At 42.8% G+C, this 16,861-nt stretch overlaps 2 protein-coding genes across 13 annotated transcripts in view; one reads left to right on the forward strand and one right to left on the reverse strand.

Annotated features, from left to right (window-relative positions):
• cdh23 (cadherin-related 23) overlaps positions 1–16,861 on the forward strand; it is a 165,839-nt gene that overhangs the window by 114,768 nt on the left and 34,210 nt on the right. For 8 of the 9 annotated variants that reach the window (XR_005079483.1, XM_037124921.1, XM_037124922.1 and 5 more), the window contains 14 exons: positions 3,628–3,700; positions 4,642–4,758; positions 5,116–5,228; positions 5,423–5,530; positions 7,391–7,580; positions 7,923–8,068; positions 8,283–8,502; positions 8,990–9,142; positions 9,390–9,503; positions 9,990–10,138; positions 14,586–14,646; positions 15,111–15,259; positions 15,549–15,684; positions 16,301–16,689. Coding sequence is in view for 7 of the 9 variants with exons in the window: in XM_037124921.1 (XP_036980816.1) it covers positions 3,628–3,700; positions 4,642–4,758; positions 5,116–5,228; positions 5,423–5,530; positions 7,391–7,580; positions 7,923–8,068; positions 8,283–8,502; positions 8,990–9,142; positions 9,390–9,503; positions 9,990–10,138; positions 14,586–14,646; positions 15,111–15,259; positions 15,549–15,684; positions 16,301–16,689 (2,118 nt within the window). In the remaining 2 variants the exon portion in view is untranslated. Of the gene's footprint in view, positions 1–3,627; positions 3,701–4,641; positions 4,759–5,115; positions 5,229–5,422; positions 5,531–7,390; positions 7,581–7,922; positions 8,069–8,282; positions 8,503–8,989; positions 9,143–9,389; positions 9,504–9,989; positions 10,139–14,585; positions 14,647–15,110; positions 15,260–15,548; positions 15,685–16,300; positions 16,690–16,861 lie in introns of those variants that run through there. The other variant, XM_037124927.1, reaches the window with a different exon arrangement.
• On the reverse strand, positions 10,186–12,932 carry LOC119034157 (uncharacterized protein C10orf105-like). 4 transcript variants are annotated; one of them, XM_037124939.1, is made up of 2 exons: positions 12,827–12,932; positions 10,186–11,354 (listed from the first exon to the last, which is right to left on the reverse strand). In XM_037124939.1, the coding sequence occupies exon 2, from the start codon at positions 11,340–11,342 to the stop codon at positions 10,860–10,862; it is 483 nt and encodes a 160-aa protein (XP_036980834.1). In that variant the 5' UTR covers positions 11,343–11,354; positions 12,827–12,932; the 3' UTR covers positions 10,186–10,859. The 4 variants fall into 4 exon arrangements, with proteins under 4 accessions (XP_036980834.1, XP_036980836.1, XP_036980833.1 ...); XM_037124941.1 differs by having other exon boundaries at positions 12,883–12,927; XM_037124938.1 differs by having other exon boundaries at positions 12,821–12,913.

Genomic DNA, 16,861 nt, shown 5'->3' on the forward strand with positions numbered 1-16,861 from the left:
TGTGCATGTGGTTCATTAAAGACTCTCAGGCTGAAATTATCCGCAGGCACTGATTAGAAAAATGTTTCAAAATGAAATGTTATGAATAAATGTTAATGCTTCTTTGATCAGTAGAATGTAAATAACAAGTATCAAAATTAAGACAGCTGATAATAATTGACATGATGCAAACTGATCCTTTTCTATTTAATTTATCTAATAGATTCCATGTACACTGGTGTCTATTGCAGTTGTCAGTGTGTTGTCCCTTGGATCTGTATCTAGATTGCTTGTAAGCAGTACAAGCCTCGGTCTTCTTCCTGACGTGGCACTGTTTGTTTTTTGCTTTGAGAAAAGGCACTGAATAGTTTAAAACTTGTTTGTTAATGGCTCTTTTTCTCTTAGCTGAAAAACTTTGCAATTTACACTTTTTAGTGTATAAGTATACAGGCGTGGGTTTATTTTTTTATTTTTTCAGAAAGTATTTAATGACTCTCTTGGTACTGCAGCAGACACACCCTGTGACTAATTTATCAGTTCCCATTTCAAAGGCACGATCTCCAAACTTTTACAGGAATATTTTCAGAAAGTTTCCCCTCAGATGAGACCAGCATTTCATAAAGGAACTCATGGAGCTGTTAGGCCATGTGCACCGAACAAAGACTAAGCCACCTTGTATTTATCTAAATGTTGATCCTGTGTGTGACACGAGTCCACCGTCTCATGGTGGATCATTTCATATGTCTTACATATTGGATTTCACTGTTTCTTCACTGTCTGAATTATTCGGAGTACCTCTTGATCCATGTCTGACTACAGCTTTGTTTGCATTTTTATCACAGTCTGTGCAGCTATCTGAGCTTCCAGTTTCATTGCTTTTGTCAGTCTTATCTCTAAATGTCTTATTTAAAGGCACTGTAGAAAGTCACAGCCGTCTACTCGCTCACACAATGGATCAGAGAGACTTGGAATAAAAAAGGTTCTGGGTCCTAATTCTACCAGATAATCCCACTCTTTCTGTTGCACTTACTGCAAACTTAGTGTATTCAATTGGCCCTTTTTTGTAAATGTTATGTGTCATTTCTTAGTCTTACGTATAAAAGACTATGTCACAGTGTTACGCTCCGACAGTTCCTGTTACTTAGTGTCTCTTGTTTCTTACATGATAGTTTTCCATTTTTTGGAGGTTTTCTGCACTCACTGTAGCTTTCTAAACTTGGTTCTGACTGTGTTGCTCCTAACAAATGATGTCAATAACATATCACTATGTGCTGCAGACTTTGCCTCCTCTGTCAGCTGTTGAGGACTCTAATTTTAAGGCAGTTCCTTACTAATCATCAGAAAGCTTGTTCTCAATATTGTAAATGTTTCTATTTGTGCAATAGTGTCCCTGCAGCAAATATCATGGCACATTTCATTAGCTAAGCTCAAAGCTACAGGTATACACTTGACAGGACAGAGGGAACTCAGAATTAACAGAGCATTAATGAGCATTAGATCCTGATTGATTCTGTTGACGTGTCACAAGATTTGAATAATCAGTTAAGTGAAGCTACCATGCTTCATCCATAAGTACACACAGCATCTCTCTTCGTGGAGAGACCCACTGAGCCTCTCTGCTGCTGGGGGATCCCTGCAGATATTTGAAAACACATCTGAGCCCATTCTGTTTATCAGGATGTTAATCGTTTTAACCCAGCCCTGCGGATCTGCAGGTTATCTGCTGTACCTGCGGATGTAACTGCGATCCATGATTCTCTATACAAATTTCAACAAACTCACTTTAGATCAGATTTTTTTTTATTGTATGTACAGTAGAAGCTAAGAAAAATAAAAAGATTTGATTATTGATAGAATTAAGAATTATTAACACTCTGTCGCATGGTGAGACTGATTCTGCTTGTATGTGTATGTGGTGCACAGAGTGTGCTGCTGACTGTATAAAACAGTAGGTCAGTGGTTATCTTTTGAAACTCTTTCTGTATTTTTCTGTCAACTTTTGAATAGCAAACATGCATGTTGTTTCTAAGATGCTATAAATACACCAGTAAAATTGAAATGAGCAACCAGAACTCATTTCCTCATATCCCTGCTGACCCTTTAAGTAATTTTCCCTTGGCAGGCATCCATTATACATGTAACTTTTCATCATAAAAGAAGAAATGACGAAGTAGAATGAATGAATCCAGCTGGAATATTCTTGGAGATGCAAGGACAGTAAGCATATCTATACACATCCTACACGAGGGAGAAGTATTGTGTGAAAGAATGAAGGAATCTATGCCGGAATGCAAAAACCAACAGGGAGAGATGAGCACAATGCCGTATTCCCTCTCTCTGTCCTCCACAGTGTCGTGACTCACACCACAGGGGTTTATCAGTGGCTGGCAGCATCACACACACACAATGCTTCGCACCAGTAACACAAGCCCAAATAGATAATGGTGCCAGTGACTGTTGTTAAAGTGTTAACATTTCTCAGCAGCACACAGTGGGGAGCCTCTCTGTGAATAACCACACAACTGGATGTGTTGGTGTGAAATAAAGTCTAATTCAATGAGTGGGATGTTGTGAGATATATAAATGCACTGAGGAAAGTCTACGTGACAGCAAATTCCGTTCCATGTTGTAGGCATTCATTTCTGTCAAATTACAGGACTTGATTACCCTTTGTTTCAGGTAATGCCATTAGTAATAATGTTGTGAGCGTTTTTCTCGCCTGTTATTGCTAATGTGTCTTCTTAACATCTGCCTCAGCCTCTGCATTGTCCCACTTGTAGTTCTAAAGCAATGAATGAGGTTTACTACACTGCACTGCATGGTTCATATAGTTAATTTAGTTTATTGCATTTACTTTACAAACAGAACCAGAGCCACTAAAACTGCACAAAGCTTTTATGAAGGTCCACTATTATGCTGATTTTCAGGTTCATCATTTTATTTTTAGTGTCTCTTAGAAAATGTTAATGTGCATTAATGTTCAAAACATACAACACATTATTTCTCTCATACTGTCATTGCTCCAGCAAAACTCTATTGACCCTCTGTCTGAACATTTTATTATAGTGCCTCTTATAGTGTCTCTTAAAGGCGCCTTTCCCTCAAAGCCAAGTCTGCTCCGATTGGTCAGCTCTCCTGAGCCTGAGCAGGCTCATCCACCATTATTTTGCATCAGCTCTGCAAACACAGTCATGCTGTGGTCGTGGCTGAGGATGGTGACTGTATTATTGTAACATCACAACCTTACAGAAGTCCTGATGGTTTGTTTAATGGCACGGATCATGTCAGTCCATTTACATTTCTCTTTGGAGTGAGCATTTCATTATTTACACAGTATTTTATGTAGCACCTAGACCTTCGATATTCAAAGAAGAAATGGAAATATCACTTTCTAAGGTATGGGACAGTTAAAAACCAAGTGGTCTATATATATTCCAATTTAATCAGCTAATCATTATTCAAGAGAAACTACTACTGCTACTACTGTTATTGAAAACACCGAGAGCGCTTGCTGTCTTAATTCTCAAATATTTTAATCTCAGTGCTAATGTGTGATGACAGCCTCAAACCCTCTTTGCTTTCCATTTGCATGTCCCCATTGTTTAGCACGTTGATTTGAGCTGCTGTTGATGTTTATACCTCCTCCAGGATGAAAATGACAACCCACCCGAGTTCAGCAAGCCGTCCTACATCGTCAAAATCCCAGAGAACATTATTGCTGGTGAGTCACTTTATACATTTGGGGTTACAGTTTAGTTGCCAGAATGCATTTTCTGGACTGCACAACCAACACAGCACTTAAACACTCCAAACAGCTCAAACAATGTGTGCAGCACATACAGTCACCTCTTACTTGAATTGCCTTACTATTAGCATATTCAACAAATAGCTTTGCTTTCTTGGGGGTATGTTTTTTATGTTTTTGTTTTATTTGCTTCCTCTGGCCTCTACTGTCTTATTTGTTTTGATTTTGCATAATGTTTTTAAATGCTCAGCCAGAATGCAGGATATTGACTATTCCAGGCAAAATCACTGGCTGCTATATTCATTCTCATGCATGCATTCAGAAGACTCTTTTATCCCAGACAATAGATTAGTTTCCAGTCGCTAGAGGGAAATGAGATGTTTGACCGCCCCTTTCTCTCTCCGAGCTCCAACAGACACTGGCCACTTTTTGTGTCTCGGACCTGATTTGAAGGCGGGCACAGTTGAGCGGCTTGAGCTAGGACTGAGGTTTAGGGGACTATGGCTAAAGTTCTTGGCCCTGAGCTAGAGGCCCAAGGCTTGGACTGCAAGGCTGAGCTCAGGGCTAGCCCTGCGGCTCTGGCTAGCCTCTCATCCCCCTGCCTGCCGGGGTATTGATCAGGCCTGTGCCAAGTTTGGGCTGTGCCAAACAAGCTGATAATCCACTAATCCATAAACCCACTCACTGCCATGCCATCAGTTGAGCTGTGGATGGGGGCGGTGAAGAAAATTAGCTCTCTGAGCACCATTTCAGTCTGTCTCTGCAGCTTGTCTCTCTATAGCTGTTTTTCCTCTGTAGTAAGTTCCTCTCACATATTTTCCCCAGAACTCAGTTCATTTTTTCCATTCTTTCTCCCACTCCATCAGTTGTTACTTTCTTTCTGTCTTATTCCCTGCATCCCTCCCTCTCCTCCGCAGGGGCAACTGTGCTGCTTGTGAATGCTACTGATTTGGATGCCTCGCGGGAGTTCGGCCAGGCCTCGCTCATCTACTCCCTGGAGGGCTCCTCTCAGTTCCGTCTCAACTCGCGCTCAGGTGTGTGTGTGTGTGTGTGTGTGTGTGTGTGTGTGTGTGTGTGTGTGTGTGTGTGTGTGTGTGTGTTTTCTGAAAGGGTAATTGAGACATGATTTTATGAGATCTGATTCCATGTTTTTTAACCAAGTTTGCATTTCTTTAGCTCAACTTGCTATCACTTCATACTTGTCCTATTTGTCTTCTTAAGCTTTTCCCTCTGCTTGTATACAGATTGTGCCTGGGTTGCGTGGGTATTTGTGGTTATGAATTTCAATGCATTTCATCCTGACATTAGAAGCTGCGTTGTCATGTCATGTCTGCCTGTCACATTTCTTTCTTTTATTTATTTTTTTAAATCCGATTCTGTGTGTGTTTCAGGCGAGATCACCACAACAGCCCTGCTGGACCGAGAGCTGAAGTCTGAGTACATCCTGATCATCAGAGCTGTTGATGGTGGGGTGGGCCCTCAGCAGAAGACTGGCATCTCCACGGTAATCCTACCTCCAGCTGTTCAATCAATATTTAATCAATTATCATTTGGAGTAGAACTGTATTCTATTTCATTTATATCTTATACTATGACGTTTTGCCTTGAACCATGATGGTTAAAAGCCTCTTACGACTGACATCATAAATATTTCACTTCCTGTTTACTCTGATTTCCCCCACTCCCACTTTGTTAAAGGTAAACATCACCATCCTGGACATCAATGACAACGTCCCTGTGTGGAAAGATGATCCGTACCATGCCAACGTAGTGGAGATGAGTCCAATAAACACTGATGTTATCTCTGTGAGTGCACTGAGCTAACTTTGGTCATTCAGCTGGTTGAATAGCTGATTAACTACATGGTCACATCAACAATACCAATAAACACAATGGGAGAGAAAAGTTCTTGCTATTTTATTTCATTTTGAGAATGCCTGGTGCATTAGGAATTAATTTTATTGAAATGTTGGCCTCTACTTTAAATGCAAGTGTGATGTAGAGAGAGCACCAGTATGCTCCACTGGTGTCTTTTTCTTTTTTGATACGTTATTTTAGTCTGTGGTTTAATTGGTTTACTTTGAGTATGCAAACTTAGATGAGGCAAAAAAAAAAAGATCAAAATATGAATTCTGAAAATAGATGTGGCACAACAATCTTGATTGGAAGTTCATTAAAGTCATGTGTTTACACTGTATGTGAAAAATGTGTGCTGAGGGATACATCCACATGCTTACTCCTCACTATTGATTAACAAATTGCCATCACTGCGGAGGTCATCACAGAGTAACCACTCTTAATATTAGCCCAAACTCTCTCATTGTCCTGCTGGTGTCTTTGGCAGTGTGTTGTTGTTAATTAAGCCCTGATTGTCCATTAATTAAAGAGGCGTCAGTGAGTGTAATTAAGGGAGTCCGATTGCTAATTAAAATGTAGCCTGCAGTCATACGCATTGCAAATTATTCAGCTGCTAGGCAGAAAAGGAAGCAAGAACTCATCTTGTAGAGCAAGAGAGTGGAATGGAGAAATAATAAGGAAAGAGAAATTCAACATACAAGTGTTGGACTACTCAAACATTGCTACACTTTCCACCCTTTCCTGCTCTCTTATAGCTTTTCGTCAGGTGAGTTCATTCACGGTGCATCCAACGATGCAATGCATACCATATGTGACTCTGCGCTCAGTGGACAGACACTGTTACCTTTCTGACCATTTTTCAATAAATCAGACCACCCAGGCTTACAGTCCTGTAATTGGCCCCAATATAGCCCTGGCCCAAACGGTGTTTCCATGGTGACAAGAGGCCACCTGCTGAGTCCTCCTGGAGGTGTCCAGCGAGCCGATGAATTTGGTTGCTGCGCCCAGAGCAAGGATCAGCCCACTCAAACCGCAGATCACCCCACCATCACTACTGCAGCCTTTCACATTCAGCACCTGTACATACACAGTCAGCACCCTCAAATTTCTCATTTCAAAACAATATTCTCTTTTTCTTCCCCCCCATAGTCAGACCAGCGCTGCAGTTCAGTGGACAAGGCTAATATATTAGCTCACCATCTTTTAATGTGCTCTGCTCAGGCCAGCATTGATCAGTTCAACTGACTGCTGCTAGACACTTCCCCACATCTTATATCACCTACCTTTGTCTGTGCAGTTGCTAATCAATGGGCCTCTGAGATGCCTGCCTACCATGTCCCCTTAATAATTAAATACCTCCAAAACCTTTGTGCCTCTAATGACCAATTAACCAGTTTCTAGCGATTTTACTCAGCATACTGAATAATTGATCAGCTCTTTAAAAATCAGCCAGAGTTTTAGCCAGGCTCCCGGCTTCACACATTCATCACCCATTGCCACTTTGTGTCAGAAAAGAGACGTTACCATTTTTCTTTTAGCTGACTGATGTGTTGGAGGAGTCGGAAGGGGTTTTGTGTGAAAATGCTGGGGGTGTGCTTATTGCTATTACAATTACTGTTACTCTTTTACCCCCATCAGTATCGTTCTTCCCCTCTTTTTTCCAGAATTGTATATCTTCCTGTCTACACAGCTTTAAGTTCTCCTTGTTAACACACTTTTTATCAAACCGCACAATTTGACTAACCTTTTGTAAGAGAGTTCAGGCCAGAGAGTACTTAGGAAGGTTTTTCCTGTCTCACGCCCATCCAGGTGTTGGCAGTAGACCCTGACAACGGAGAAAATGGGACAGTGATGTACAGCATCAGTCCGGAAAACCCTTTCTACACCATTAGTAGTAGTACTGGGAAGATCCGAACTAGCGGGGTAACTCTGGACAGGGAAAGCTCAAACCCCAGGGATGCGGCGCTCATGAGGTCCATCGTAATCTCAGCTATCGACCGTGAGTAATGTGTGTGGTGGGATGCGGTTTGCACTTGTGTAAATTTGTCTGACTCATGAAACACCTAAACCATCTGTAAGCAAGCTGGTATAAATGTAATGTTTTATATCATTCTCAGCGGAGAGCTTTCCATTCTGAGCATTTAGCCTCTTTCTTCAAGCCTCATTCCTCAAGTTTTATGTTGACCATGAAACTTTTTACTGTGGCTAATAAACTCTTTTGACCATGAGATGTGTGTGTGTGTGTGTGTGCGCGTGTGTGTGTTTGTGTGTGTGTGTGTGTGTGTGTGTGTGTGTGTGTGTGTGTGTGTGTCTTTACATATCCCTCTGGCGCCCTCTTTAGGCGGTACACCTCCACTGCGTGCATCGGCAAGCACCACAGTGTTTGTCAACCTGCTGGATCTCAATGACAACGACCCAACCTTCCTCAACCTGCCCTTTGTGGCGGAAGTGCCAGAGGGGCTGCCCATTGGCTCCTCAGTTTTTAAGGTAAAATATCATATAAATATATTTCAATGATTGAAAATGATGATAAAAAGTGTTAAAGATGAAGAGTTTGTGGATGAACCAAGATTCCTGGCAGTAATCATGATAATTTCTGTTCAGCTTTTTCTGAGCATTCAGTCCTCTCAATAAATGATTGTGTTTTTTTCTTGGTCTTTCTCTCCCTCCATCTGTGTCGTTCCTTATTTCTCTAATGTAGGTCCAGGTTGAGGACCCAGATGAGGATAAAAATGGTTTGATTACAATGGCGTTACAGATGGGAATGCCTCGCCTCGACTTCTACCTGAACACCTCCACTGGCATTCTCACGTCCACGGCAGTCCTGGATCGTGAGCAGATTGGACAGTACCATTTGAGAATTATCGCATACGATGCCGGCAGGTTCCCTCGCACCTCCACGTCCACCCTCACTGTCACAGGTGGGAGTCTGCAAGTGTGGCTGATGATGATGTGAAAGCGCTTTCTGTTATGTTAAGCCACAGTATGATTGGATTCTACGTGACATGAAGAGTTACTTCATTTGAAACTTGACCGCTGACTTCTCTCCTGAGATTCTACTCCCAGTGCTACCCCCTGCTGGTTGGGAAAAAAACCCTAAAAGGAGACAAACATCTGACTGCTGTGAACTTCATTAAAAAAAAAAAAAAGGAATGGAATGGAAAACCTGAATAAGGTTTCCTGGCATTTCTCAAATAAATCAGATGAGTCAGACATGTCAAAATATTTTGAACTGTATCGCAGACATCTGTTTCACGTCCCTTATCTAGTGTTTGGAGTCTCCAGATCTTCTGATTTAGCAATAATCTTTCTACTCACTGCACCATCCTGCTGCCTTATTTGTCCTCATGTACATCTATCTGTGTGTCCTCATGTCTTTCTGTCTGTGTGTTTGTGTGCGTGGGTCAGTTCTGGATGTAAATGATGAGACGCCCACCTTCAGCCCCCACGTGTACAATGTTTCCCTGAAGGAGAGTGTTCGTAGAGACCACACTGTAGCACGCCTCAGCTGCTCTGACAACGACGCCGGCCTCAACGCCGAACTTAGCTACTTCATCACAGGTCAGAGGTCACAGTCGGGCTTGTTTTTGTGTGTTTGTGGGCTACAGTGTTGTACAGTTATGGGGACCATGTGCACATACGGTACCTTTGTCCATCCATCCATCTCTGTGTGACTTTGTGTCTGAGGTGAGCTCCTCTTGCATGCTTCTTTTAATGTTATGACTGTGCTATGTCTGTGTGAATTGGTATGGTTAACTAATAAGTTGTAAATTAATTTGTAAATGTGTTTTGTGTTCTGTATTTTTAGGTGGTAATCAGGATGGTAAATTCAGCGTGGGATTCAGAGACGGGGTTGTTCGGACTGTGGTTGGCCTAGACAGAGAGACTCAGGCAGCTTACACTCTGGTGGTAGAAGCTATAGGTGTGTCATGAAATCATACCCTTTCATTTCATAATTATCATCTCTTATCATCCTCACTTTACAATCTTTGTCACAGGCAGATTTGTTTTGTTTGTGATCTTCAAAAGCTGCTCCATTGTGCTCTTGTGCAGCATTGATAGGGAAAAAAAGCGTTGCCTGCACATCTGCAGTGATTTCAGACCATTGCTCAACTGCCTTTGTTCCTGTTTGAAAAGAAAGAACAAAAACTCTGAGGTTTTCCTGTTTTGGTAACCACTGAGTCAAGCTGGCTTATCTGCAGAGGGGGCCAGAGACATAAGAGTGGATAGAGGAAGGAGCGATAATGTAAAACCGCGCACAAGAAACAGAATTACACATATTGTCCTAATTCACAAGCAGCTGAAAATGACTCAAGCTTTAACGAGCCATGCCTACATCTATTTCAGTCGTCTGCCCCCTAAAATTAGCATTAACCTGAATGATTTCTGTTTCTGTATCTGAATGTAGACAACGGTCCAGCAGGCAGTCGGAGGACAGGCACAGCCACTGTATTTGTTGAGGTGCAGGATGTTAACGACAACAGACCCATCTTTCTGCAAAACAGCTATGAGACCAGCATACTAGAGAGTGTGTCCCAAGGAGCCAGCATCCTTCAGGTAGAAAACACACACACAGCTAAACACACCTAGCAACAATCTGTCACTTTATTTCTTAACATAACAATCACAAAACACAAAGAATCAGGAACAGTGGGGTCTCTTTTTGGCTCAGGTTGTGTATGCATTGTCTGTATTGGTAACTCATTAGGTTTTGAGACCTCCATGAAATCGTACTACAAAAACGCCCTGAATCTGTCTAAATGTACATGAATTAGCGGACGGATGATACTTGGGCCTACAAAATGTGATTAGAAGTCAAGTTTGGTCTTCAAAATAAAAGTAATTCTGAGAAGTATGACTATATTGCTGTGTATTGCTGGTGGATTATTGCTCAGTGTGTCTTGTTTAGTTTGGATCCAGTTTATTCCTGTGCTACATCAAATTCTAACTGAGAGAACTGTAATCAAGTTGAGTTGTTGTCGGATCAGTGAATTTTCTCTCTTGCGAATTTGCTGAAAAAGAACATCTATGCACAACAGTGTCACCTGCCAAAGAGGGTGAAATGATCATTCATACAAAAATTATGTAAACCCTGCTACAACGGCTGTTTGATTGCCAATTTTTTAAGCCTCGTTTTGTTGCAATCCTTATTTGCTTAACATTCAAAGTATGCTTTTATGTACTCCACACTTGGTATTAGTGATGTTCAAAGCACCAACCATGAAATATACCGTGTATTGCTTCTTTTCAGTCAGTTAGCCCTCAACCAGTCCTCAAGTCAGATTTCAGTGACATAGTCAAATAGACATGGCATAGTGAGGTGGGGCTCCACGCTGGCTTCTGGCTGTGGTGTCTGTCGGGCTGGAGACAGGGATGCACGTGTGCCCTCTCGCTCATACGGCCTGCGATGGGGCGGTCTTCTGAAGGAGAGGTTGTAGGAACGCCGATATGAGCCCAGCCTCTTCCACACCTTGAGCTGGGGCTCACTGGACCGGCTTCTTCCATGGGTCATGCTCTCCCCTGGGCCACAGCTCGCCTCGGAGTCCCCATCCTGTTCTGAGGGCCTGCACACTGCCAGGAAGGCTGCTAACCCAGCCAGCAGCAGTGATAAGCCCAGCACTACCATGATGGTAAATTCTGGGTCGTAGTTGTCTGAAGAGTAGGATGGAGGCTGTGAGATGGTGGTGGTCAGGTTGGACAGAGTTACATTTTCTGTGTTGGAGGTAATGGTGAAGTTGGAGCCTGGCTCAGTGGTGTTCATGTTGTCTCAGCCCTGGATGGAGAAAAACAACATTAGACAACAGGTCTATGCTAGCATGTTGTTGTGTGCATGTATTTGGGTGCATGTGTTCTGTGTATATGTGGTCAGCCTTTGCCAAAGTGCCACAGTAGCTCCCTGCTTCACTAACCAAGCCTATCCAAGCTGAGTGGGTTAATTTTCATTTTATTTAGATCATACACTCAAGGGCTTATGATAAACATACACACACACACATATACACACATGCACAAATACGCACAGAAACGCCTGCATGCACATGCAGATGCTGTGAGTGTTTGGCATTTGCGGCAATTATGTAGCTATTAAATCAAGGACTACAAAACAGTCAATGCTTGACAGGCTTTCTTCAATGTAAAACAAATTGGGTTTATTAAAATGCCCCTTGTAAAATGCAACGCACCCACCTCTCCAACCCCGGTCTCCAATTATCCCCCCTCTCTTCTGTGCACCCCCATCTTCAGCATAGTAACATTTGTAAATGTCATCGTCCTTAATTCAGCGGAGACAAAGCATGGCTTATCGGTTTAAGGGAAACACATTGGGACGTGAAATTATTTTTAAGACCAAATGCCAGGAAAGCTGTGAAAAGGCCAGTGGAGCAGGATGGCTCGTTAGAGAGTCAGTTCATTAGTCAGCGCCTGCAAGCACATATGCCACACACACACACACATACACACGCACAACTACTCCAACACAAACTTTCTTCCTCACCCACACATACTGTAGACTGTGCTGCACATATTCGTGATTAGGCACGCTGCTCTTAAGCTTGGCAGCTTAGCTGTTAGGTACTCTCCCTCTCTATCACCCCACATTGTTGCTCCCGCAGATCTGTCTACTCAGCTAGTTTTGAAACAGCCAAACTCGTCTTCTCAGAAACACTTTTTCTAACCTATTCACATTTGTCAAATTTGACCAATTATGCGTGCAAGTTCTCCAGTTCTCCTCTCTTAGTAGTGTTATTGCTTATACTTCCTATTAGATGTTTGTTTTAGTTTTTTATTTGCCACTTGATTACTCTCTGATTTATGGTATTTTTTGTATGATATGCATAGTGGTAGAACAAATCAATGGAGAACACAGGAACAGCTCATAAATGTCAAATGTGGAGCCTCTGTTCACTAACACTCAAATCTACTTTTCAGATAAGTCCTCAACAAACTAAAACAAATGGATGCAACAGTCTCCACATACTCCCCTAGACAATGTGCAGTGACTCAAGCACATGTCAAGCAGCTCACATGCCTTTTAGGGTTTCAAATTCCAAATTGAGACTGCACCGCAGACATAAATACGTTTTGTAAGAGACGTTAAGGGGATTGTTAGCAATCTCAGGACTGAAGAGATTTGAAAGAATTTAATTATGTTTACTTCTAAAATGCTAAGCAATCAACATTTCTTTCCCAGATTAAACCTTTAGTTATTTGAAATAAAAACCTTGAAAAATGTATACTCACACCCACACTTTAGACACTCTTAAAAACAGCACCTTGCTTAATTCCAGTAACTGAGGTCAGACCTGTTTCTTGGCTCCACACACTTGTTTTTCCCCCCTTAAACTGCTGCTTTCCCAGAGACAGAGGGGAGAACGATGGGGAGGAAGAGGGGAACAAGGAGGAAAAGGGGGTAAAAATGTGGGGAGCAGCATTACGATTAAAAGATGTCACTGTTGTTTTAATCCCGGGGTGTCAAAAACAATAGTGTGTTGCCTGAACCACACGGCGGCTTAGTGAATAATCTCCCAACGTTTACACTCCACATGCTTACACTTACAACATCTGGCTCTGCAATGTAGTCCTACACTTTATACACCCCTTTTATGGCCTAAGTGGTGCAGTCCACTGTGTAATACCCTATTCATCACTCACCAATCTGACCCCCCAGCCTCTTTTTTCTCCCGTCTCCCCCTCCCCTCTCCTCCTCTTTCTCCTCTTCTCTCCACATCTCTTTATAAAGCTAATGAGACTGAAGTTGGGCCCCTCTTCACAGGGGGAGTGAGAGAGAGCAAAGGAGGACACACAGGGCAAGATAGAGAGAGACAGAGAGAGAGAGAGAGAGAGAGTGCGCAAGACTGCAGTGTGTGTGTGTGTGTGTGTGTATTTGTGCGTACCCAAGTACATGTTCATGTGCTTGAGTGTCTTGAGTGTGGGTCTCTGTATGCTATTGCATATGCACTTTGTAGGCACCTCCACAGGTTTTGACACATCCACAGAGGAGCGGGGTGTGACATGAACTCATCCAGTGCCAGCGGCTCTGTGCCTCTCCGGATTCAGAAGTCAGTCTTATGACATGGCCCATTCAGCAGCAGCCCAGCATGCTGCACTATTTATCTGTGTACACTGTGGAGCCGTGCTGTCTGTGCTGGGTTTAGGTTTTTGGCTGCTTTTGGCTATCTGCCTGAGAGAGAGAGAGGTTCTACCATTACAGACTGACTGCCAAGTCATGTTGGGGTTGTTGTGGCAACAAGACACTGGGCACCAGCGGATGTGTGGTGAATGAGGGAGAATACCGATTTATCCATCTGTTAGTAGAGAAGAAAATCTGTATGAAATGTACAGTGTATCGTGTGACTTAATGGAGATAAACAAACCCCAGAGGTAAACACTGAGCAACAGACTCTCTGGTAACTAAATCCAACTGCTCAGTTCTCATAGAGAGAGAGATATATTGTGTCTTGCATATTTCTGCACTCCGTGACACCATTGTCAAGTCAAGTCAGTTTTATTCACAGAGCCAAATATCACAAATCACATTTCCTCAGGGGGCTTTACAATCTGTACCATGTCAGACTGCAAAATGAAAAGTGTTTTGACTTTGTAATGGTAGCAGATGTGAAAAGGGATTCATGGCATTGCTGCACAATGAAAGGACGTTTTTTTATCCCAAACGCCAGAACAAATGTTGGCAACGATGGATTGAATTTAGGTTGATTTGATTGGATTGGTTTAGGTTAATCACAGCTGGACATGGCTGGTTTTCCCCAGTTTGTCCCGAGGTCTCCTTAAAAATATCCAGTGGTGTCAAGCCTAACGCTAGTAACACTCTCCACCTACAGATATTTAAAGGGGCCACAAGGCCATAAACATATAGTGTAAACATGAAATGAGAGAATCAATATGACATGTCGACCTATGACACATACAAATGTGGATGTATCAGTGGTTTGCAGAGTTCAAGTTCTTACTGTAAGTACCTACTATCTGTTTGTGATTGTCTTTACAGGTTCAAGCTACAGATGCAGACGAGGGGGAGAATGGTCGAGTTCTGTACAGGATCCTGACTGGTAAGTGCTGCTCTACTTTGATTTTCCTACCAGGTGTGCACTAGATTCAAGCATTTATTTTTTGTTGTGTTGTCAATAGATGATTAAAAAAAAAAAAAAAAAAACGAAATCTCAAAGGAAAAGTTTCAGTGATTCAAGCTTTTGACATGTCCAGTGCTCTTTCTCTTGTCTGGCAGCAGTCAGTGTGTACGAGGCAGCTCCCACCACAGTGAAAACACCAGTAATGACAGGTTCTCAAAATGTTAAATTGCACTGGAAGCAACTAAAATTGTCTAGACCCAGAGACTGGATTAAATGTTTTGCTAAAATTTGCATTTTTGTAGACATGTCTTTTCCTGTCTCCCTCTCACTCTCTCTTTGTCTTGCTCTCTCTCTCTCTCTCTCGCTCTCTCTCTCTCTCTCCCGCTCTACATTTGTTTGTGTGTCTGTGTGTGTGTGTGCGCGTGCGCATGTGTGCATGGCAGGGAACAGCAACAATCTCTTCAGCATAGACAGACAGACAGGCCTGGTGACAAGAGGCCTCAGGGCTCTGGACAGAGAAACCAGCAGCTCCCATGTGTTGGAAGTGGAAGCCTACAACAGTGATGAGGGCAGCATGAGGAGCTCTGTGAGGGTGAGGAAGAGGAGGATAGCTGGGGGGGAAGCTGTTACATGTGCAAGTTTCAACCTAGTGCTTCATAATAAACGTGCGTGTGTGAAGATTTAAATATTTAAAAGAAAAATACGGTTTACTTTTTTAAACTGCACAGTCCTGTTGACTCCTAATAACAAATGTATTCTAGAAATGCAGATTTAAGGAGATCCAGGATATGTGATATTTATGCTTGTGGTCTCAAGTACATGTCATTTCCTCAAACATGATATGTATAGTTGATTTACACCCTGTATGTCTTCCCCGGCAGGTGATCATATATGTGGACGATGCCAATGATGAGGTGCCAGTGTTTACTCAGCAACAATACAACCGTCTGGGCCTGAGGGAGACAGCGGGCATCGGCACTTCTGTGATTGTGGTGCGTGCCACAGACCCTGACACTGGTGAGTCCAGTTGTTTGATGTCAGTTCTCGCTGTCGACTCTTCAACATCAGGTTTTACCCAAAACAGGAAGAGATATTTAGCTGAATGTGGCTTTAAATTTCCAGCTTCTGCCCAGGTGGCATTTCTGTGGGTCAGTTGTTTGCAGGTCACCAACCCTTACACTAGTGGGTGCCACTCCATTGTGGAATAGCAAATCCTCTACAGTTTATCTACCTTTTTATATAACCCCACACAAAAAAATGGCCGTCCCTTTAACTGGTATTTAAATCTCCACTTCTGCTCAACAGTACAGACTTCCTCTATTCACTTCCCATGGTGTGCAGTGTTTTTCGGTTTACTGTATGACGCATCTGGTGCTGTGACATATTTTCCAAATCATTAGACCAGCCCTGAAACACAACATTGGCAACAGAACAGCGTGACGGAAACAGTTTTAAATAAAACAGAGAATGGAGGAAGCTGTTGCTGTTTTGTGTGTGTATATATATATATATAGCTTTGGTGTAACAATGTTGTTAAGTTTTCAAGTTGAGCATCCTACAAAGTTGAAAAATGCAAGTTTAAAGTGGTTATTGCCTACTTTCCCTAAAATCCATCTGCTTCTTTCTTTCTCAGGTGATGGTGGTGCCGTTGCTTACGCCATTGTATCCGGCTCAGACCGCAAGTTTGAGGTGGATGTGAGCACCGGCCTGGTTACCACCGTGGACTACCTGGACTATGAGACCAAGACCACTTATCTGATGAATGTCTCGGCCACCGACCAGGCTTCACCTTTCCACCGAGGCTTTTGCACGGTCTACGTCACATTGCTTAATGAGCTGGATGAAGCCGTGGCCTTCCTCTCTGCCGGTTATGAGGCTTCACTGCGTGAGAACATCGCCACAGGGACAGAAGTCGTGCAAGTGCGGGCCCAGTCGGCTGACAACTTGAACCAGCTGACCTACCGTTTCGACCCTGATACGTCACCTGCTGCCCTGGCCCTCTTCAAGATAGACAGTGTCACGGTGAGCTGGGGAGCAGTGGAGGAAAGGTCCCTAATGATATGAGCACAATGTACATGCCTTCTTTTTTGTATACTTCAAAGACTACACCCACCTTCTGTCAAATATGTTCCATCCATTAACCGCAGTGCGATTCAATAACACCTCTTCCTCTGTGATTTAAGCTAACACTCTT

Source organism: Acanthopagrus latus, chromosome 15 (assembly GCF_904848185.1).
Source record: "Acanthopagrus latus isolate v.2019 chromosome 15, fAcaLat1.1, whole genome shotgun sequence".
Classification (NCBI taxonomy): Eukaryota; Metazoa; Chordata; class Actinopteri; order Spariformes; family Sparidae; genus Acanthopagrus; species Acanthopagrus latus.

Coding starts and splice junctions, on each gene's coding strand:
- LOC119034157 (XM_037124939.1), bottom strand. CDS start 11,342: ATGAACACCACTGAGCCAGGCTCCAACTTCACCATTACCTCCAACACA.